Genomic DNA, 19,679 nt, shown 5'->3' on the forward strand with positions numbered 1-19,679 from the left:
ACGTGAATATGGCATCGACGGGTGCACTAGGGATATAATCAACATCACGCAGTATCTGAGCAGCCCCATGCGCCTAGTACATGAGGAGATATTTATTCGCTCGACCGTACAGGATCGTGTAGCCACTTCACATACCTTGAGCCACGAAATGCCCTTATTTGCACAAACGGACAGTGGGACGACGCCTGGAGCAGAAGGGACTCTCAGCATGGTAAACATTACAGCGGCTTGCTCTGACGTGTCGGCAAAGAGAGGTGCGCCGACAGTGCTGCTCCCAACGACAACACTGGAGACAGGAGTGGGACCACACAAACACCGCAGACGATTCTTGCTTCTTCTTATAGCATCACTATGGACGGATCTGTGTGTCATCGCCGCACTGATCCAACACCTGGCGTGATGGGAAGAGGTCTTATTGGGTACACAAAACGGTTGCGTATGGATCACTTATCCAGTGATCAGGTCAGCAGGTGGTACACTTCTGATGTGTTAAATCCGGTGATTGTGCTGGTCTTCGATGCCTTAGCGAAATTTTTCAACAAAATAACCAAGACAGCATTTGGCCTCTGCTGTACGCCTGTTGCACTGCCCAGCACGTATTCCAGCTCTCTCTCTCAAAGAAAATCTCTGGTAACGGGTTACCGAGAGATTGGCAAACCACTACAAAAGAAAATCTCTGGCAATGGGTTACCGAGGCATTGGCATGCCACTACCGTTGATGAACTGTGACACAGAGTTCAAGCAACACCGAAGGACGTGCTCGTACGTGTCATCGAAGCTCAGTTCGACTTCAGGTCCAGTCGTAGAATCAACTGATGAAACATACACAAAACTCGCTACCTCACAGAATGTTCTCGATCGCAGCCATCGGCACTTACTAACATGCTGTGAAAGTGGTATGGGATAATCTAGTATCCCCCACTATCTAGTACCCCCCTCCCCCCCCACCCACCACTGCCGTGTAGTCTATTGGCTGTGGCCTAGATTCTTCTCTAGCCAGTGCCAGTCTGCAATAGGTTGGTTCATGCTGCTACTCGTTTTACTGCGTCACGGTTTCCTTCTCCGTATAATGACCTGACAAAGTACCGTCCAATAAAGTGAAGTATAGATAAACTCATGAAGTATAGATAAATTCGTGAACATGCAAACAATCAGTGGCACTTCGGTGTGGCAGAATGGTAACTAAACATATGTTTCCAAAGTGCGGAAAAATAAAACAATCTGCTTCAGTGTTACATGCAACAGTTTAATGGAACATCGCAATTGCTGGAAGTCACAGAAAACAGACTCCATATTTGCACAGTATTACGTAGAAAACTACCACAGACATTCAATAAATGTCAAAATACTGTAGTTAGGATGGAGAGAACCAATTCTTTCTGTGTTTGAAATTTTATAAATTAATAACATAGCAACAGACGGCCACCTCTCCGAATGAACGACCAAACGGATTTGGTTTTCTCGCTATTTATGGATACTGCTATAATATCTAAAGGAATACCTGATTGGCTCTCCTCTTCCTCCGCTTAACCTGTGTTGCTCAGTTAGATAACATAAAATAAAAGCTCGAACATTGTCATTGTCGTCAGGTAATGACATCTATATGCATTAACATATCTCATTGTCAGTATTGTGCAGTATAATTTTAAAATTTTTCACAAAATTTACCTTTATTATCATAATGAGTAACGAATACAAGAAGAAACTAGAAAAAAAAGTCAATTCATTTGTTTTAAGTATGTGATTGGAATATAATTTTAAAATTTTCACAATATTAACCTTTATTAACATAGTAAGCAATGAGTACAAAAAGAAACTGACAAAAATTAAACCATTCATTAAGTAGTTTTACTTTGGAACCACTAAGGCCTCAATAACAAGCAAAATTGGGCCTAAAATTTAATAAATTTTGTAAGAAAAAAATTACATAGTGCTCCATTGCTTTCATCTGAAACCACTCATAAAAGCAGCAGTACAAACTCAGATTGACGTTACAATGTCTTTAGATATACTTACTTTCATTGCCAATCATCTTTTCAATACCGCCATTATAAAAAAAACAATGCCATAATTTCCAGCAATCAAGTAGTGCAATCTCCGCACTAACTGTTGCTTTGAACGCAATAAGTGACTGCTACAGTACACTACATTTGTAGAAGTATCTCAGAGTACCAGTAGATGCCTCTGACTTGCAAGAGCTCCGGCGACTTCATACTAATGGCACTGGAGCTTCAAAACAAAATTAATAAAATATTTTTTCCAGGCAGAAACCACTGGTAGTCGGAGGGGTTGATCCAATATCAAAATTGTGTACTGAGAAGCTATAATTAACCTATCATCGATTCGATGTTTAACAATGTCTCACGTCATATATTAATTTCTTTGTTGTATATTGCAACATTTCGAGTTACCACTTAATTTCGTTGATGGGTGTAGATCGTTATTGCATAGAATACCAGTGCACGAAATAATATCTTTTATACAATATTCGGAAAACCTTGGTCGTGTAAAAAAGTTTTCAAGATTTTCAATAACATTCTCTTGTATAATAAAATAAATTGTAGTACCTGTCGTAATAAATCCATGCAAGAAATATTACTTCAGCAGTTCCATAGTTTCATAAACATCATGAATCTGTCAGCTGAAATGCCGCTAAAGTGGATTACTAGATGATAATTTGGTTGTGTGTAAGAATCACATAGCGAATTCTGCTCCGTTCGCCACTCTCCTGTGTTGCGCAGCAGAGAATGAAGACGTGCTGCTTGTTGTATAAGGTGGCTGAACTGTTACGTCACCCAAACCGCAGTAAATGTTGGTATCACGTATTTACAAATTCAGTCATACATGAATGCTGAGATGAGTGGCAAAATTTTAATGTTTAATTATTAAATGTATGTTGACTGGTCTGGCCTTGTAACAATAACCAAAACGGCCTTGCTGTGCTGGTACAGCGAACGGCTGAAAGCAAGGGGAAACTACGGCCGTAATTTTTTCCCGAGGGCATGCAGCTTTACTGTATGATTAAATGATGATGGCGTCCTCATGGGTAAAATATTCCGGAGGTAAAGTAGTCCCCCATTCGGATTTCCGGGCGGGGACTACTCAAGAGGTTGTCGTTATCAGGAGAAAGAAAACTGGCGTTCTACGGATCGGAGCGTGGAATGTCAAATCACTTAATCGGGCAGGTTGGTTAGAAAATTTAAAAAGGGAAATGGATAGGTTAAAGTTAGATAGAGTGGGAATTAGTGAAGTTCGGTGGCAGGAGGAATAAGACTTCTGGTCAGGTGAATACAGGGTTATAAACACAAAATCAAATAGGGGTAATGCAGGAGTAGGTTTAATAATGAATAGGAAAATAGGAATGCGGGTAAGCTACTACAAACAGCATAGTGAACGCATTATTGTGGCCAAGATAGATACGAAGCCCACACCTACTACAGTGGTACAAGTTTATATGCCAACTAGCTCTGCAGATGACGAAGAAATTGAAGAAATGTATGATGAAATAAAAGAAATTATTCAGACAGTGAAGGGCGACGAAAATTTAATAGTCATGGGTGACTGGAATTCGGTAGTAGGAAAAGGGAGAGAAGGAAACGCAGTACGTGAATATGGATTGGGGCTAAGAAATGAAAGAGGAAGTCGCCTGGCAGAATTTTGCACAGAGCACAACTTAATCATAGCTAACACTTGGTTTAAGAATCATGAGAGAAGGTTGTATACATGGAAGAACCCTGGAGATACTAAAAGGTATCAGATAGATTACATAATGGTAAGACAGAGATTTAGGAACCAGGTTTTAAACTGTAAGACATTTCCAGGGGCAGATGTGGACTCTGACCACAATCTATTGGTTATGACCTGTAGATTAAAACTGAAGAAACTGCAAAAAGGTGGGAATTTAAGGAGATGGAACCTGGATAAACTGAAAGAACCAGAGGTTGTACAGAGCTTCAGGGAGAGCATAAGGGAACAATTGACAGGAATAGGGGAAAGAAATACAGTAGAAGAAGAATGGGTAGCTTTGAGGGATGAAGTAGTGAAGGCAGTAGAGGACCTAGTAGGTAAAAAGACGAGGGCTAGTAGATATCCTTGGGTAACAGAAGAAATATTGAATTTAATTGATGAAATGAGAAAATATAAAAATGCAGTAAATGAAGTAGGCAAAAAGGAATACAAACGTCTCAAAAATGAGATCGACAGGAAATGCAAAATGGCTAAGCAGGGATGGCTAGAGGACAAATGTAAGGATGTAGAGGCTTATCTCTCTAGGGGTAAGATAGATACTGCCTACAGGAGAATTAAAGAGACCTTTGGAGATAAGAGAACCACTTGTATGAACATCAAGAGCTCAGATGGAAACCCAGTTCTAAGCAAAGAAGGGAAAGCAGAAAGGTGGAAGGAGTATATAGAGGGTCTATACAAGGGCAATGTACTTGACAATGTTATGGAAATGGAAGAGGACATAGATAAAGATGAAATGGGAGATATGATACTGCTTGAAGAGTTTGACGGAGCAGTGAAAGACCTAAGTCGAAACAAGGCCCCGGGAGTAGACAACATTCCATTGGAACTACTGACGGCCTTGGGAGAGCCTGTCCTGACAAAACTCTACCATCTGGTGAGCAAGATGTATGAAACAGGCGAAATCCCCTCAGATTTCAAGAAGAATATAGTAATTCCAATCCCAAAGAAAGCAGGTGTTGACAGATGTGAAAATTACCGAACTATCAGTTTGTTTAATAAGTCACGGCTGCAAAATACTAACGCGAATTCTTTACAGACGAATGGAAAAACTAGTAGAAACCGACCTCGGGGAAGATCAGTTTGGATTCCATAGAAATATTGGAACACGTGAGGCAATACTGATTCTACGACTTATCTTAGAAGCTAGATTAAGGAAAGGCAAACCTACGTTTCTAGCATTTGTAGACTTAGAGAAAGCTTTTGACAATGTTGACTGGAATACTCTCTTCCAAATTCTAAAGGTAGCAGGAGTAAAATACAGGGAGCTAAGGGCTATTTACAATTTGTACAGAAACCGGATGGCAGTTATAAGAGTCGAGGGACATGATAGGGAAGCAGTTGTTGGAAAGGGAGTAAGACAGGGTTGTAGCCTCTCCCCGGTGTTATTCAAAAGAAAAATTCGGAGTAGGTATTAAAATCCATGGAGGAGAAATAAAGACTTTGGGGTTCGCCGATGACATTGTAATTCTGTCAGAGACAGCAAAGGACTTGGAAGAGCAGTTGAAGGGAATGTATAGCGTCTTGAAAGGAGGATATAAGATGAACATCAACAAAATCAAAACGAGGATAATGGAATGTAGTCGAATTAAGTCGGGTGATGCTGAGGGAATTAGATTAGGAAATGGGACAGTTAAGGTAGTAAAGGAGTTTTGCTATTTGGGAAGCAAAATAACTGATGATGGTCGACGTAGAGAGGATATAAAATGTAGAATGGCAATGGCAAGGAAAGTGTTTCTGAAGAAGAGAAATTTGTTAACATCGAGTATAGATTTAAGTGTCAGGAAGTCATTTCTGAAAGTATTTGTGTGGAGTGTAGCCACGTATGGAAGTGAAACATGGACGATAAATAGTTTGGACAAGAAGAGAATAGAAGCTTTCGAAATGTGGTGCTACAGAAGAATGCTGAAGATTAGATGGGTAGATCACATAACTAATGAGGAGGTGTTGAATAGGATTGGGGAGAAGAGAAGCTTGTGGCACAACTTGAATAGAAGAAGGGATCGGTTGGTAGGACATGTTCTGAGGCATCAAGAGATCACCAATTTAGTACTGGAGGGCAGCGTGGAGGGTAAAAATCGTAGAGGGAGACCAAGAGATGAATACACTAAGCAGATTCAGAAGTATGTAGGTTGCAGTAGGTTCTGGGAGATGAAGAAGCTTGCACAGGATGGAGTGGCATGGAGAGCTGCATCAAACCAGTCTCAGGACTGAAGACCACAACAACACGTTTCCGATTTCGAAAGGTGCCGTATTGCAAGTGGTTGCATCGTTTGCGGACTGTTCAGTGGACTGAACGTGATAATACTGAGTGCACAGATCTGAAGGTTCGACATGGCGACTCCAAAGCACAAAGAATTTTCTCGAGCCTCAAATTCTCGGCTCAACTCGCTGCCACCATTGTAACACCGCGCTCCACTATTTGCTAACGTCGGTCACGTGATATCAACACGTCGCACTACTCAGTGGACTGTGGGAGCTACATGATCGGCTGTTACGGAATGGCGCCACTATACTGGATTCGATGTAAACATCGAATTTATTAATTTCGAACAATTTTGACTTATACAACAGTGAACACTAAGTTACTAAGTTCGTTTTGGAAGTTCCCAGACAATGTTCTGCACAAATAAAAACGTTTTAATTCCATCAGTAATCCTAATCACATTACGGATATAAGAAAACAGGAGTTGTGAAGCAGACAACACTGGAATTGCTCCTTTGGGAACATCCTTCACCACTATTCCGAAATTCGGAGTAATACCACGTTTCTAATGAACTCCTTGTCGATGGAACTTTCCTTGCGCGACTGCTACGGTCGCAGGTTCGAATTCTGCCTCGGACATGGATGTGTGTGATGTCCTTAGGTTAGTTAGGTTTAAGTAGTTCTACGTTCTAGGGGACTGATGACCACAGATGTTAAGTCCCATAGTGCTCAGAGCCGTTTTTTGAACTTTCCTTTGCTGAATATTACTCACAGTAACATTGAGAAATGTTTATGTAGTGCAATAGAATTCTAAAGCAGTATGTTGAAGTGGACGGCTGACGTTATTGTATTTCTTGTCAACATGTTTCGTGAGGTATTATTTCTGTGCTAATATACGCCACAAAAATAGACGGACAAATAAAATTTACTATACATGATTTCCTACATTCTATCAGTGTAGAAGCAATCCAAATGTTTCATGGTGAATTACAGTACGTAACACAAAATCGACTTTGCACTACGCACAGCTTACATTTTGTCTTTCCCTCACGAAGCATTACACACAGCAGGGTATAGTCAATCGATAACGCTTGAAAGTAAATAAAACATAAAAACTAGGTAAACGCAAAAATAGAAAGAAGTAATAAAATCAAAAGTAAATTCCGGCGTCATACTTGTCACATTTTTTCGTCATTTCATTTATGTGAAGGTGCTATGCAGATATATCTTTTAGTTGCGCCCCACTTACATCCCTACATTTTTCAAATGAAATCAGTGTCAGGCTTTTCTGTATCAAACGACCCTCACAAAGTGCTTCACGTTCTTTCCCGGCAGCATAAGAGCATGTATGTAATCTTTGCTTTTAAAGTGAGGATACGTCTCGAGATAGTGAAAAAATTGCAACAGTCAGCGCGAAATATTTGGCGTAATTGAATGAAAATGCCTGACGAAGGTTACAAAACTGATGACGTTAAGATGTTGTCGAAACGTTTACACCGAAGTGCACTGCAAGGTGCAGCAGGCAGTGTTAAATTTTCATAATGTAAAATAGAAAACTGTCATTAATATTAGAAATCATAGGTTCGTATGACAGAGACAATATCTCTGTGTCTAATTAGTGACGCCCGACGATAACTATATATAGAAATGATAGTAATGAGATGAAGTCTAAGCACAGTACACGCGGTAAAAAGCAGGTAATGGCGACGGAACAGTTGCGTCACTTTATCTTTCTGGAAAATAGTTGCAGCAGCTACTTCACTACACGAAGCGACAAGTTAAGGTTCCAATGTTGCTCAGCTGTTTATTGTGACACTTCGTAACCCAGATCTCGCACTGCCATCACGTCATACTCCTACGCTGCGTACTGTTATGACGTACGTCACCGAGCAGTGAAGAGACGAGCAGAAGCCTTCACCGGCTCGGTTCAGTGGCCCACCGTACCTTTTGCGAGCTGCCGCTGGCGGTGGCGACGTCTCCCCAGGGCGTGTCCATGGTGTGCAGCTCTGCCGCTCTCCCGTAGCGGACTATGCCATCCGAGGCCGCGCCGCCGCCAGCAGCAGCACCAGCGACGGCGGCAACAGCCGCACCGGCGGAACAGCCGGGGTGGTGGCCGGCCCGCGGAAGGTCCGCCAGACAGGGAGGGGGGCGCCGTGGTCTGCAGCCAGCTCGCTAGACGCTGCGCTTACGTAAGGGCCGCCGCTGCACCACGAGATGCGGCGCCGCCGTAGAAACACCCAACGGTACGACTAAAATGGTAACACTGTCTAGGAACAAACGGCTTTGTTCGCCAAGACACGAGGCGTGTGAGAAAAGTAATGAGACTGATTCTTATCTACCAAAGTTTTTATTTTTTTCCGACAGCAATACTCTCCTCTTCAGAGTAGTTCTCTTTGGAAGCTATACACCGGCGGAGTCGTTGTTCCCAGTCCCGGTAGCAACGCTGAAAGATTTAAGCTGGTACAGTGTTTAACATGTCCGTCACATTCTGTTGAATGTTCTCCAAAGTTCCAAAATGATGTCCATTTAAGACATTTTTCAATTCTGGGAAAAGAAAAGTCACAAGGACTGAGATCAGTTGAAAAGGGGTGTCTGTGGAACAACACTCATGTGTTTTGAGCTCAAAAACTCCGTGTTGCAAGTGTCACAAGATGTGTTGTCATGATGCAGAATCCACTCCGATGTCCGGTCTCACTCTATATACCCTTTTCCTGTGTCTTTCAAGGACATCTTTACAAAAACACGTGATTGACACTTTGTCTTGGACGAACAAATTCTGTATGCACGATACCCCTATTGTCAAAAATGCAAATCAGCATTGTTTTGATTTGCTTATTGGAGCTTCACCGTGTTTTCGGCCTTCCAAACTTATTTGTGCCGGCAAAAACCTTGTGCTCGTGATACGGAATGTGCCCCACAGGGCTGTTTCAGCTTTTCACAGGTCACACTTGTGGATACCACAAGTTTAACACAGAATTTGATGGCATAACTGTGCTCTTAATTCCGCTGTTACATTTTCGTAACACACAACAGTAGCACAACTTCGCTGATCACGTGACGGGTGTACGGAGCTAAAACTAGGACTGAGCATCTGGAAGGGATGAACATAGCGGTCTACACAAGTAGAACAACACTGCGTTGCCAGGTCGCTCGCTGCATTGCCAGTCTAACTACTTTTCTCATACACCTCATATGCTGCTACATTCCTCGTCCCTTTCACTTGTTAGAAACCTTGTAATTTTTAAATGAACTCATCAGGAGCGTTCTCATGTCAGTTTATATTCTGTTTCCAGAACGAATATTTCACTCTGTTCTGGACTCTGCACTGTTTGTAAACCTCCTGGCAATTAAAACTGTGTGCCGAGCCCGTGATCGAATTTGGAACCTTGCCCTTCGAGGGCATTGCGCTTACCGACTGAGCTATCCGGGTATGACCCACGACCCGTCCCCAAACGAAACGGGAGATATGGGACGAAAAAATTAGCCAGGTACAAGTAGGAATCGCGCTGTGAGTGTGCGTACAAACTTATTCACGTATATAGTTAGTTCACCCTTCCCGGGCATGATACCGATCCCGGTGATTCCGAAACTTTCCGGAATGTTTTAATTTCACGTTTGAAGTCGGGTAACAAATGACAAGGGATATAATTAGAAATTTAAAATTTTCGGAGTTTTTTCCTTTGGTTGTACTGTGAAACCTTGCTTCTAGCAAAATTTGATGATACTACGTCAACAGGAATTGATGAGTGAGCTTGATAGCATCATAATATGTGACAAACAGCAGTATCATTTGATTGCTTTGACTCAGAAGCTTCAATTTTTTACTTAATACGTGACATAAAGTCCAACATGATATGTCTACATATTCATGGGAAAACGGGTTCTTAACAGTTGAACAGACTGACCGAAAGACGGACAACAAAGTAATCGTATAAGGGTTTGTTTCTACCAGTTGAGGTACGGAAGCCTAAAAAAATCGTGAAGAACTCCTGGAACCTTTAAAGTCGGTCCATCCTAACATAAAACTTACGGAGGAACTTGAAAAGGATACCCATTGAATTGTGAGTTAAGAGATTAGCGGAGAGATCCCTTGCTGACAGCGTACATGGAAGACCCACATACACTGACCTCCACCTACAAGCCCCGAGTCATTCTCATCCAGCACAAAAAATTCAGTACTAAAGAGTCTGATCCACAGAATGCTGGCAGATAAGGAGAGCTTCTCTGATGAATTACATGTATGAACAGCGTTCCGAAGGAATGGGAATTCACATCTCATACCAAAAAACTGAGCCGGCGTTGCAGTCAAAATCAGCAACGCTAGAGGAATAGGCGAAGTCTAGGAAAGAGAAATAAATGTGAAGAACAGATTATATGGCTTGTATTCGCGCATTCTGCGGAAATACTCTACAGACCCCTACGGTAACATAGCATCGAGTCTACTTTCTAACCCAATGGTCGCTGCACGGCGTCACGTAGTAGGTTAATGTGCTTGCATCTGGTTCACCTTGAGCAGGAATAGCGAAACTCTCTGGTGCAGGCCCGTCGCCGGGCTATTGGCCTAGCTGCAACCTACGATATTGCAGTGCCCGTGTCGTTCAGAAGTTCAATGTAAAACATGCATGCGTGAAGAAGCAACATGCACTGCGGCGATTGCAGCTGTTATGAAACACATGAAAGGTATTCGCATTTGGAAATGCAGACACCATCTGCTGTGCAACGGAATGAAGTCAATGAAAATCTGCACCTGACCGAGACTCTAATGTGGACTTCCCGCTTATCGTGATCGGAGGCCTTTCCGTTAGGCTATCCGAGCACGACTCACTGGCAAGTGAGGTGAACTAAGTGTCTGCAACCCAACTTGTACATTTACTATGTACATTCCTGTACAAGCATGCATCACATTTATCCCCGGATACCGGGAAAGCATGTCTTCGCTGTACGGGGATAAACATGATGAATCTACGAGTGGAGGTTGTAGACACATGGCTGACGACGTATGAAAGTTCGGGTCTGGCAGTGAGTCGCGCTCAGACAGCCTAATAGTAAGGCGGCCGCTCGCGATAAGCGGGAAATCCGGGTTCGAGTCCCAGTCCGCTGCAAATTTTCATTCTCTTCAGTCATTAATCCAAATGCACAAATGTGAATACATCTCATGTAAGACTGCAACCTTTCTGCGCCGTGGCATTAGGACGGAGACTGTGGCCACGTTTTACCCTCGGAAACTATCCCCGGTAATCATTTGATAGCAAGCTAAGTAGACTTGGCGCCGTCGTGAAGCAACTGGATCAATTAGAATTCCCGGCCTCTATCCAGGTTTGAAGCAGAGACCTTCAGGACTGGAGAGTCAGTGTATTACCCGCTACATCACAAAGTTCGCTCACATAGCGAAGCCATTCAAGGTTAGCTTTCCAATTGAAAATCTCGCCAAATGTAAAATCGTTGCTGCAACGCGATTTTTTTTTTTTTTTTTGTGAATAAACCAGGAAGCTTTTGAGTATTAAGATGTATCCGTTAAATTTCGGTTAAACGATAAAGCACACAAATCTAGAGACTGTAAATTCAACTAAAAAACCAAGGAATTACAGTTACCAACAGCTTACACTGGAACGATCACATAGATAATATTGTAGCGAATGCTGCAATTGGCAGAACACTTGGAAAATGCAATAGGTCTGCTAAAGGGGCTGCCGAACGTACGCATCTCCGTTCTCTGCTAGAGTACCGCTGTGCGGTATGGGATCCTTACCACATAGCATTGACGGAAGACATCGGAAAAGTCCAAAGAAGGGCAACTCGTTTTTTTACTACCGTGAAATACAGAAGAAATTTCACGCATGTGACAAATGAGTTGGGACGACAATCTCTGAAACAAAGTCAATTTTCGTTGCCGCGAGATATTTTCAAGACATTTCGGTCACCAACTTTCTCTTTTGAAGGCAGAAATATTTTGTTGATGCCATTCTACACAGGTGTAGATGACAGTTATATAACGTAACAGAAATCAGGGCTTTTACAGGAGATTTAAGTGTTCATATTTCCCACGCGCTGTTAAAGAGTGTAAAGGTAGAGACAGTTAGTAGGTCTTCGGCGAACTTTCTGCCAGCAGGCACTTAAGTGTGAATTGCAGGGTAGTCATGTAATTACAGATATAGACATTTATTACAAGACGAATTTCATAATGACGACGGATGAGGAAGTCTGTTGTAGTCAGCAACTAACCAGCACAGAAAATCGACGGAAATATTCGTGAAATCAGAACTTTTAGATTTCTCCGGACATTTTGTGTTAGAGACCTTAATTAAATAGGATACCACAAGTTCTATACTCGTTGGGTCCCTAAAATCTCAGGTGACAAAACTTTTGGGCACTGGGCATTTTACACCACGTTAACAGACATGCTACGTGCTTAAATCTGTATGGTTGTTATGTAGAGGACTAACGTAAGGGGTAGTTTTAATATGCTTCCAACAAACTTGTTTTAAATATTAAACTATTTTGTTTATAACATGACGGAAGGTACTTTCAGTGTAGTACTTGTACACAGTGACCCAGACGTATATAGCACGAGCAAACGATTTAAGGTGGTTCATTTTTAGATGTCCTTATTATTACTTGTAGGAAACCTTGAAAATCTTCAGAATGAAGCTTGTTTCAATCCCTTGAACCGTATATGAGATTTTTTGAGAATCACATACAGTGAACCATCCCCAACCTACAACGGCAGACACAGTGAAGTGATTCCCTGCGCAATATGGAATAGACAACTTTATAAGACACACACATTGTTCAGTAACTCGTGGTAGCAACCCTTGATAAACGACACCTCTACGATTTCAACCGCGTGCCTGCTATAATTGAAAGAGCAATTCGATAAATAATGTTTGTGCAAAATTGTCTCCACAATTGACCTCCTAGGTGGAGAAAAGTAGCTTGAACTAAGCGACCGATGTAGCTACACCGTAGTGCACTCGCTCATATGTAACGTTACGGTTTCGTTTGTGAACATCAGATGTATGAAATCTTTAAAGCCAATAAAACACCCTAACAACATTACTCGCAGGGTTGATAAAGGATTTTCAGCAACCGCTATTTAGATTTTCAAGTATATTTTAATGTGGAGAAAATTATCCAGGAACTTCATTCATTTCATGCAAACTGTCAGTGAAAATGACTGGAGATGACGATCGTGTAGTATGGATACTGCGATTACGAATTACTGCGAAGTACAGTTTGTACATATTCTCTATTACATTTCGCACGTTGAATCACCACATAGCGTTATTACATATAGTTCACAAATAAGCTGTATGTATAGCTGGATTCAACAAAATCGTAACATTCCTAATACTTCAAAATCTGTTGGAGGTGTAATACTGAGGCTTATGGTGAGTCACACTACGCATATGTGAGTATATTTTACTATGTGGTTAATACTCTAATAATAAATAAACTTTATCTAATTAAAATAACTACACATTTTTACCGAACGGCTCACTTTTTAATAGTATTTATTACCTAATTAAAACAGAGTAACAACGATGTACAGTACATGTTAATGTTCACCACCGCACTCTTCGAACAAATAAAAAGATAAAAGTGTTACACATCAATGCGAGTTTCCCTGGCTTAGTGATGCTTCAACACTGCTCCCTCGTAAACGTAGCCTGAACGGAACATAAATGCTCTGTGCTCTATGACCTCGCCCTCAAATTTAGTACGTTTCTCATCTTTCATTCTTTCACTGTACCTCGCGCTATAAACAATGAGACGTGGCGTATCAATCAACTCGTCGATTGATTATGTAGCTATCCAGTGACACTGAAATTTGTACCTAGTTAGGTTTACAAAAACATGGTTGCCTCCCTACTACGAAAGTTAAATAAGTTAGTACCGGTAATTTTAAATGTACCTCAAAATACTCGCCTCTTTGAATACCATCGTTACTGCAAATGTTCGTTTAGCTATTTTCAGTTAATGATGAAATATGTGTTCTGGCTTTCCTGTTTCAGAGCGCGTAACACTTCCGTGCATCACCTGAAAAAGTTACAGGTCTGATTTCATCTACACGATTACTCACAACTTGTGTGTCTACGGTGTCATAAAGTCTGGCAATTTATGTCAGTATAATACAGAACTATTCCCTTTTTTATAAAAAAAAAAGCTTGACATGGTTTATTGCCTCTGCCATTATTTGTTTTTCAGGCCACTGTAGGCTTACAGTCAGATGGAGGTGTTACAGGAACGTTATCTGGACGAAATGTAGCTGGAAGCCTTGATCATGGTGCTGGCAGAAGGAACGGAAATTTATTTAACGGTAACGAAAACTTTGGAGAAATGAGACAATTGTTTCGTTTTGGAATACTTACAGTTCACTTAAGTTTGATTTCCTTTTTTCAAAAGATCCGTCTAGAATCATCGATTCTATGTTTCGCCCTGAATATAGTCAACTACCAGTAAGTACGAACTATTGGCTGACTTCTTACCTAGAAACAGTTGCATCCAGAATCCGGGCTACATGCTGTGCAAAACATAGCCTGATGAATCTAATTTTGTACAATATGGCAATAAAGCTGAAATTCTTTTCTCTCCTGTCATAATCACCACAGAAATGTTCTACGCTATTTGACTTCTGCCTCTGTTCCCTTCGTTTTTATTTCAGTTAAGCATTTCTCTTTTTAATTTTCGTGCATTTGCAGTACTTCGCGTCGCACTCAATTTTCTCATTCTCACTCATAATAGTTGAAGCGTATCGAATAAAAGGGAACTTTTAAATTTCTGTTACGAAGAAATCATTATCCTGCAAGAAACTCTTATGCCATAAAATCTAATATCCGTGACTGAGGAACAGATGTTAGTTGTAACTCACAGATAGTATGCATTAGGGGTGGTTAGTAGCCTCTCGAGTGATACCTATTTGATCGAAAAATAATAATAAAAATTTAATTAATGAATAATGGTGTCTGCAATTATTGTAGAAAGCTTTTGCTACTACCAATTTGATTTTGTTTGGTGATTTTGTACTTTACAGGTAGACGTTTCAGGAAACTGTGCGCACATTGAAGGCCATACGACCGATAGCTTATCGCGTCGTGTGCTTAAGTATTTTACTCTTCACACGCCGAAGCCGCAGATCTATTTCTTACGAGGTGTGAATTAATATTCATTGCTGCTTTTTACGCGGTAGTCACTATAGAGTATACTCACGTCAACGAGCCTCCAATGATTATGCTCAATAGCTACAACGGCTTGATAAATCAAAAACTGTTCATGTGCGAAGACTTAAGGATCAGATGATAGAGATTCAGTAAGGTATAAAGTTTGATTGTATCTCGATACTTGTAATGTTACTAACCATATTGTGCCATCGCACTTTCCCGAGGTTAACCTTTATTCATTTGCAGCTTATTTTTATGAAAATTTAAATATTTGTCTCACTTTTATCTGCCAGAAAGCAAAGGTACGTTACATGGTTCCACCGTATCAGAATATATGAGAGATCAGAAACATACTACAATGAACCTAAGTCAAATAGTGTTCTTTGTAGTTCCCCGCTTTGCACTGAAGCTGAGGTGGATTTAATGAAGTATATCGGGCTCACTCACCTCCGTCAAACGCTGACTGAGTGCTGTTTGCCTGGAGCCACCAATCACTGTTCGCTCACTTGCCATAATGTTGCGCTATTTACGTTAACTTGGTCCCGTTATTGTCTACTTTTCGTAACGAGCTTTTAAGCAAACAAATACCTCTTTCACGTTACACACGTACGCACTGCCGACCTTCTTTCGTGACGAAATGCTGTTCAGACTGTAGTGCATGCAGTATTAGAACTATCCTTCGGCCGCACCCAGAGCATACAGCGCGGAGCCAACACCTCTGCTGGTGAGGGCTGCAACGTGAAGCACTACGCAGTCACTCAGCTGAGCTGCCCGTTGGCGCACGCTGTGCGAGTGCCGGCACAGCCTGCCACTGACTGCCGCTAGCGCTGTCATCGCGGCAGTCGCGAGAGACGAGTGCTCAGAGGGTGCACGCCGAAGGCTCTCAACTACTGTGTGAGCACTCCAGAGTAGCGAACAAGTAGTTCTGCACTGCAGTAAATAACTCAGGTACTTTAAATTCTTCACTTGTGTGGCCATAGTGTCCGTAGTTGCTTTACGATTCTTGAGGGTATTTTGTTCTGTCATTTCAACTACACAAATGCGTGACTTTTCTCACCAGACGTGTTTCGCTTCATTGAGGTAAAGTGTTATCAGTCGTGTGTAATTAAGTTATTTAGATTTTGATTTGCTTTTAGATCGAAAAACAGTTCGTTAAGAATTTGTTGATCTGTACTTACGGCGATTTTTGATTGATTTCTCGCTTACATCGGGAAATGACGTCTGCTTTCCTGCCTTAGGCACTGATAATTTTGATCTAATATTTAGTTTTTCTGCAGCACCATGCATTTATTATGTTTTTCACAACACACTTTCATGCACACCACTGTATTCTGTTTGTTTTTGTACTTCTAAGGATGTGTTGTGGTTTGTGTTTTGTGGTGTTGCCAACATAACCCTTCCACTACTTTGTCTTTGACCTACAACCTTTTTCTATTTATTTATTATTGTATTGTGTAATTCTATTTCATTATGTTTCTGTGTATTTAAATACTGTGTAAGAGTAGGGAAGAAGTAGTCATGAAGGAGACCTTTTTCCTTTTTTTCAGTATAGGGCAGGAAGAAACCATGATGAATGGACATAAGTGTACAGCATTGTGATCGAGTGTGAGTTACAGGAGAAGGTGTGGGGGTGGGGGGCAAGAAGGTAAATGAAACTGTGAGTGCGGGGGTGGGGGGAGGATTGAAAAGCTCTTTTTCATGTAGTTTCAACAATCATTTTGTGTAGTGTCTGGTTTCCAAAATTTATTTGGTCACTGAGCAACTGTTCACTTTCTCTTAATGCTTTTCGTATGTGCAGATTTTCTTGGAAATGGAGAAAGTGTCCGTCTTTACCGATTTTTCTGATATTCGTATCTGTTTCAATATTGCTTTGTCTGTGGTGTTCTTGTTTTAGATGATCTGCAAATGTTGAATGGTCTGTACCATATTTAAATGCTCTGATGTGTTCTTTATATCTTGTGTCGAATGTTCTGCTAGTCATTCCAATCTCTCCAACTGAGCTGATAGATACCAGATTGTTGATATCTGTCTGGTTTTGATTTCAGTTATTTGATGTGCTTCTATATTGAGTTCTTTGTTTTGTAAGCAATGTTTATGCCTTGCTTTTTGAATATGTTACTTGTCTACCATTGTTTCTTTGTGTCCATTTTTAATGCTATTTGTTTTACAATGGCTACCTCTTTCTGGTAATCAGAAGTGTTTAGCGGGATGCTATTCAGCCTGTTTAACATGTACCTGACTGCTGCTTATTTGCATCTCTGCAGGTGGTTTCATGTTGCATTTAAGAAAATGTCACTTGTTATCGGTTTCTTGTATAAGTCTAACGTGTGTTTATTATTGTCCTTCCTTATCGTCAGGTCCAGAAGGTTGAGCGAGTTTTGTTTTTATTCTTCTATTGTGAAATTTATGTTTTTGTGTACAGTATTTATATTTTGTGTAGTTGCTGTATTCTGTTTTTAGGTTCATCTACCATACAGATGATCTGAAACAACACCAAGCAGTATTGAAACAGATATAAATATCATAAAAATCAGTGAAGACAGACACTTCCTCCCTTTCCAATAAAATTTCCTCATACAAAAAGCACTAACACAAAATAAACAGTTGCTCAGTGACCAGATAAATATTGGGAACCAGACTCTACATAAAATAACTGATGAAATTACATAAAAAAGAGAAGAGCCTATTCAATCCCCCCCCCCCCCTCATTCCCACCTTCCAACAACCCCCCTCCCCCACCTACACTCACAGTTTCATTTACCTTCTACCCCCACACCTTCCTCTGTAATTCACACTCCATCACACTGCAGTGCACTTATGTCCATTCATCATGGTTTCTCCCTGCCCTACACTGAAAAAAAGAAAAACACAGACTCCTCCATCACTACTCCTTCCCTACTCTTACACGGTATTTAAATAAATAGAATCACGCAGATACAATAATAAATAAATAAATAAAGGTTCTAGTCAAAGAGAAAGTAGTGGAAACGGTATGTTGGCAACACCACAAAACACAAACCACAACAGATTCTTAGAAGTACGAAAATAAACAGAATACAGTAGTGTGCATAAAATTGTGTTGTAAAAAACATAAGAAACACATGGTACTGCAGAACAACTAAATATTAGATCAAAATTATCAGTGCCTAACGCAGAAAAGCAACGATGTGCTAGCAGGCGGCATTTCCCGATGTAAGCGACAAAACAAGCGAAAATCACCGTAAGTACAGATCAATAAATTCTTAACGAACTGTTTTTAAATTTAAAAGCAAATGAAAACATAAATAATTTAATTACACACCACTTATGACACTTTACCTCAATGAATCGAAACACGACTGGTGAGAAAAGTCATGAATTTTTGTAGTTGCAATGACAGAACAAAAATACCCTCAAGAAACTCAGATATTGTTTAGTTTAACTGAATCTAACGATAACAAAACAGGTTTATTTTAATGTAACTGCACTACGTGATGCTCATGCAATCATTGCAGTGTTCGAAACAGAGCTGCCAACTCACTGTGCATCAACATCCATCGTCACATCGGCAGTTGTCCGTTGCAAACAGAGTACTGTAGGACTACATATGAGTCAAAAGTTAAACCCTGGAAGTCAAGATGAAATAGCCGACTGAAATAGTACGCAACAACGCCTTCTTTTTTAGTCATCAGTCTTCTGACTAGTTTGATGTGACCTTCCGCGAATTCCTCTCTTGCAACCTCCGTCCTCAATTATTTGCTGGATGTACTCCAATTACTGTTTCCTCCACAGTTTTTATCTTCTACAGCTACCTCTGATACCATGGAAGTTATTCCCTGATGTCTTAACAGATGTTTTGTCACCCTGTCCCACCTTCTTGTCAGTGTTTACCAAATACTGCTTTCCTTGTCGATTGTGCAGGGTACCTTCTCATTCCTTAGGTATGCTTATTAGACTGTTCATTCCATTCAACTGATCCTGCAATTCTTCTTCACTTTGACTGTGGATATCAATGTCATCGGCGAATATTATTATTGATATCCTTTCACATTGAATTTTAATCTCACTCTTGAACCTTTCTTTTATTGACGTCATGTTTCTTCGATGTATAGGCTGAACTCTGTAGGGGCGAAAGACTAAAGCCCTGTCTTACACAATTTTTAATCCGAGCACTTCGCTATTGGTTTTCCAGTCTTATTCTATCCTCTTGGTTCATGTATATATTACATATTATCCGTATTTCCCTATAGCTTACGCCTATTTTTCTCGGAATTTCGAATATCAGGTACTGTTTCACATTGTCAGTCACAGTTGCACGCTCGACAAATCCGACTAACATGTCCTGATTTTTCTTCAGTCTTCCTTCCATTATCAACCTGAACATCAGAACTGCCTCCCAAGAGCCTTAATTTGACTAAAGCCATACTGATCGTCATCTAATAGATTCTTTATTTTCTTTTCCATTCTTCTGCATATTATTTTTGCCAACAATTCGGGTGCATGAGATGTTAAGCTGACTGTGCGATACCTTTCGCACTTGTCGACTCTCTCGATCTTCGGAGTCATGTGGACGATTTTTTTCCCGAAAGTCT

The 19,679-nt window shown here is 40.8% G+C and overlaps 1 protein-coding gene across 2 annotated transcripts in view; it reads right to left on the bottom strand.

Moving 5' to 3' along the window:
• Positions 1–15,928, bottom strand: part of LOC124607246 (protein scarlet-like) — a 421,917-nt gene extending 405,989 nt beyond the window's left edge. Inside the window, exon 1 of one of the 2 annotated variants that reach the window (XM_047139521.1) lies at positions 15,556–15,928. In XM_047139521.1, coding sequence (XP_046995477.1) covers positions 15,556–15,621 — 66 coding nt within the window. In that variant the 5' untranslated portion in view covers positions 15,622–15,928. Of the gene's footprint in view, positions 1–7,894; positions 8,069–15,555 lie in introns of those variants that run through there. The other variant, XM_047139522.1, reaches the window with a different exon arrangement.
• Positions 15,929–19,679: the final 3,751 nt, after the last annotated feature.

This window comes from Schistocerca americana, chromosome 3 (assembly GCF_021461395.2).
Source record: "Schistocerca americana isolate TAMUIC-IGC-003095 chromosome 3, iqSchAmer2.1, whole genome shotgun sequence".
Classification (NCBI taxonomy): domain Eukaryota; kingdom Metazoa; phylum Arthropoda; class Insecta; order Orthoptera; family Acrididae; genus Schistocerca; species Schistocerca americana.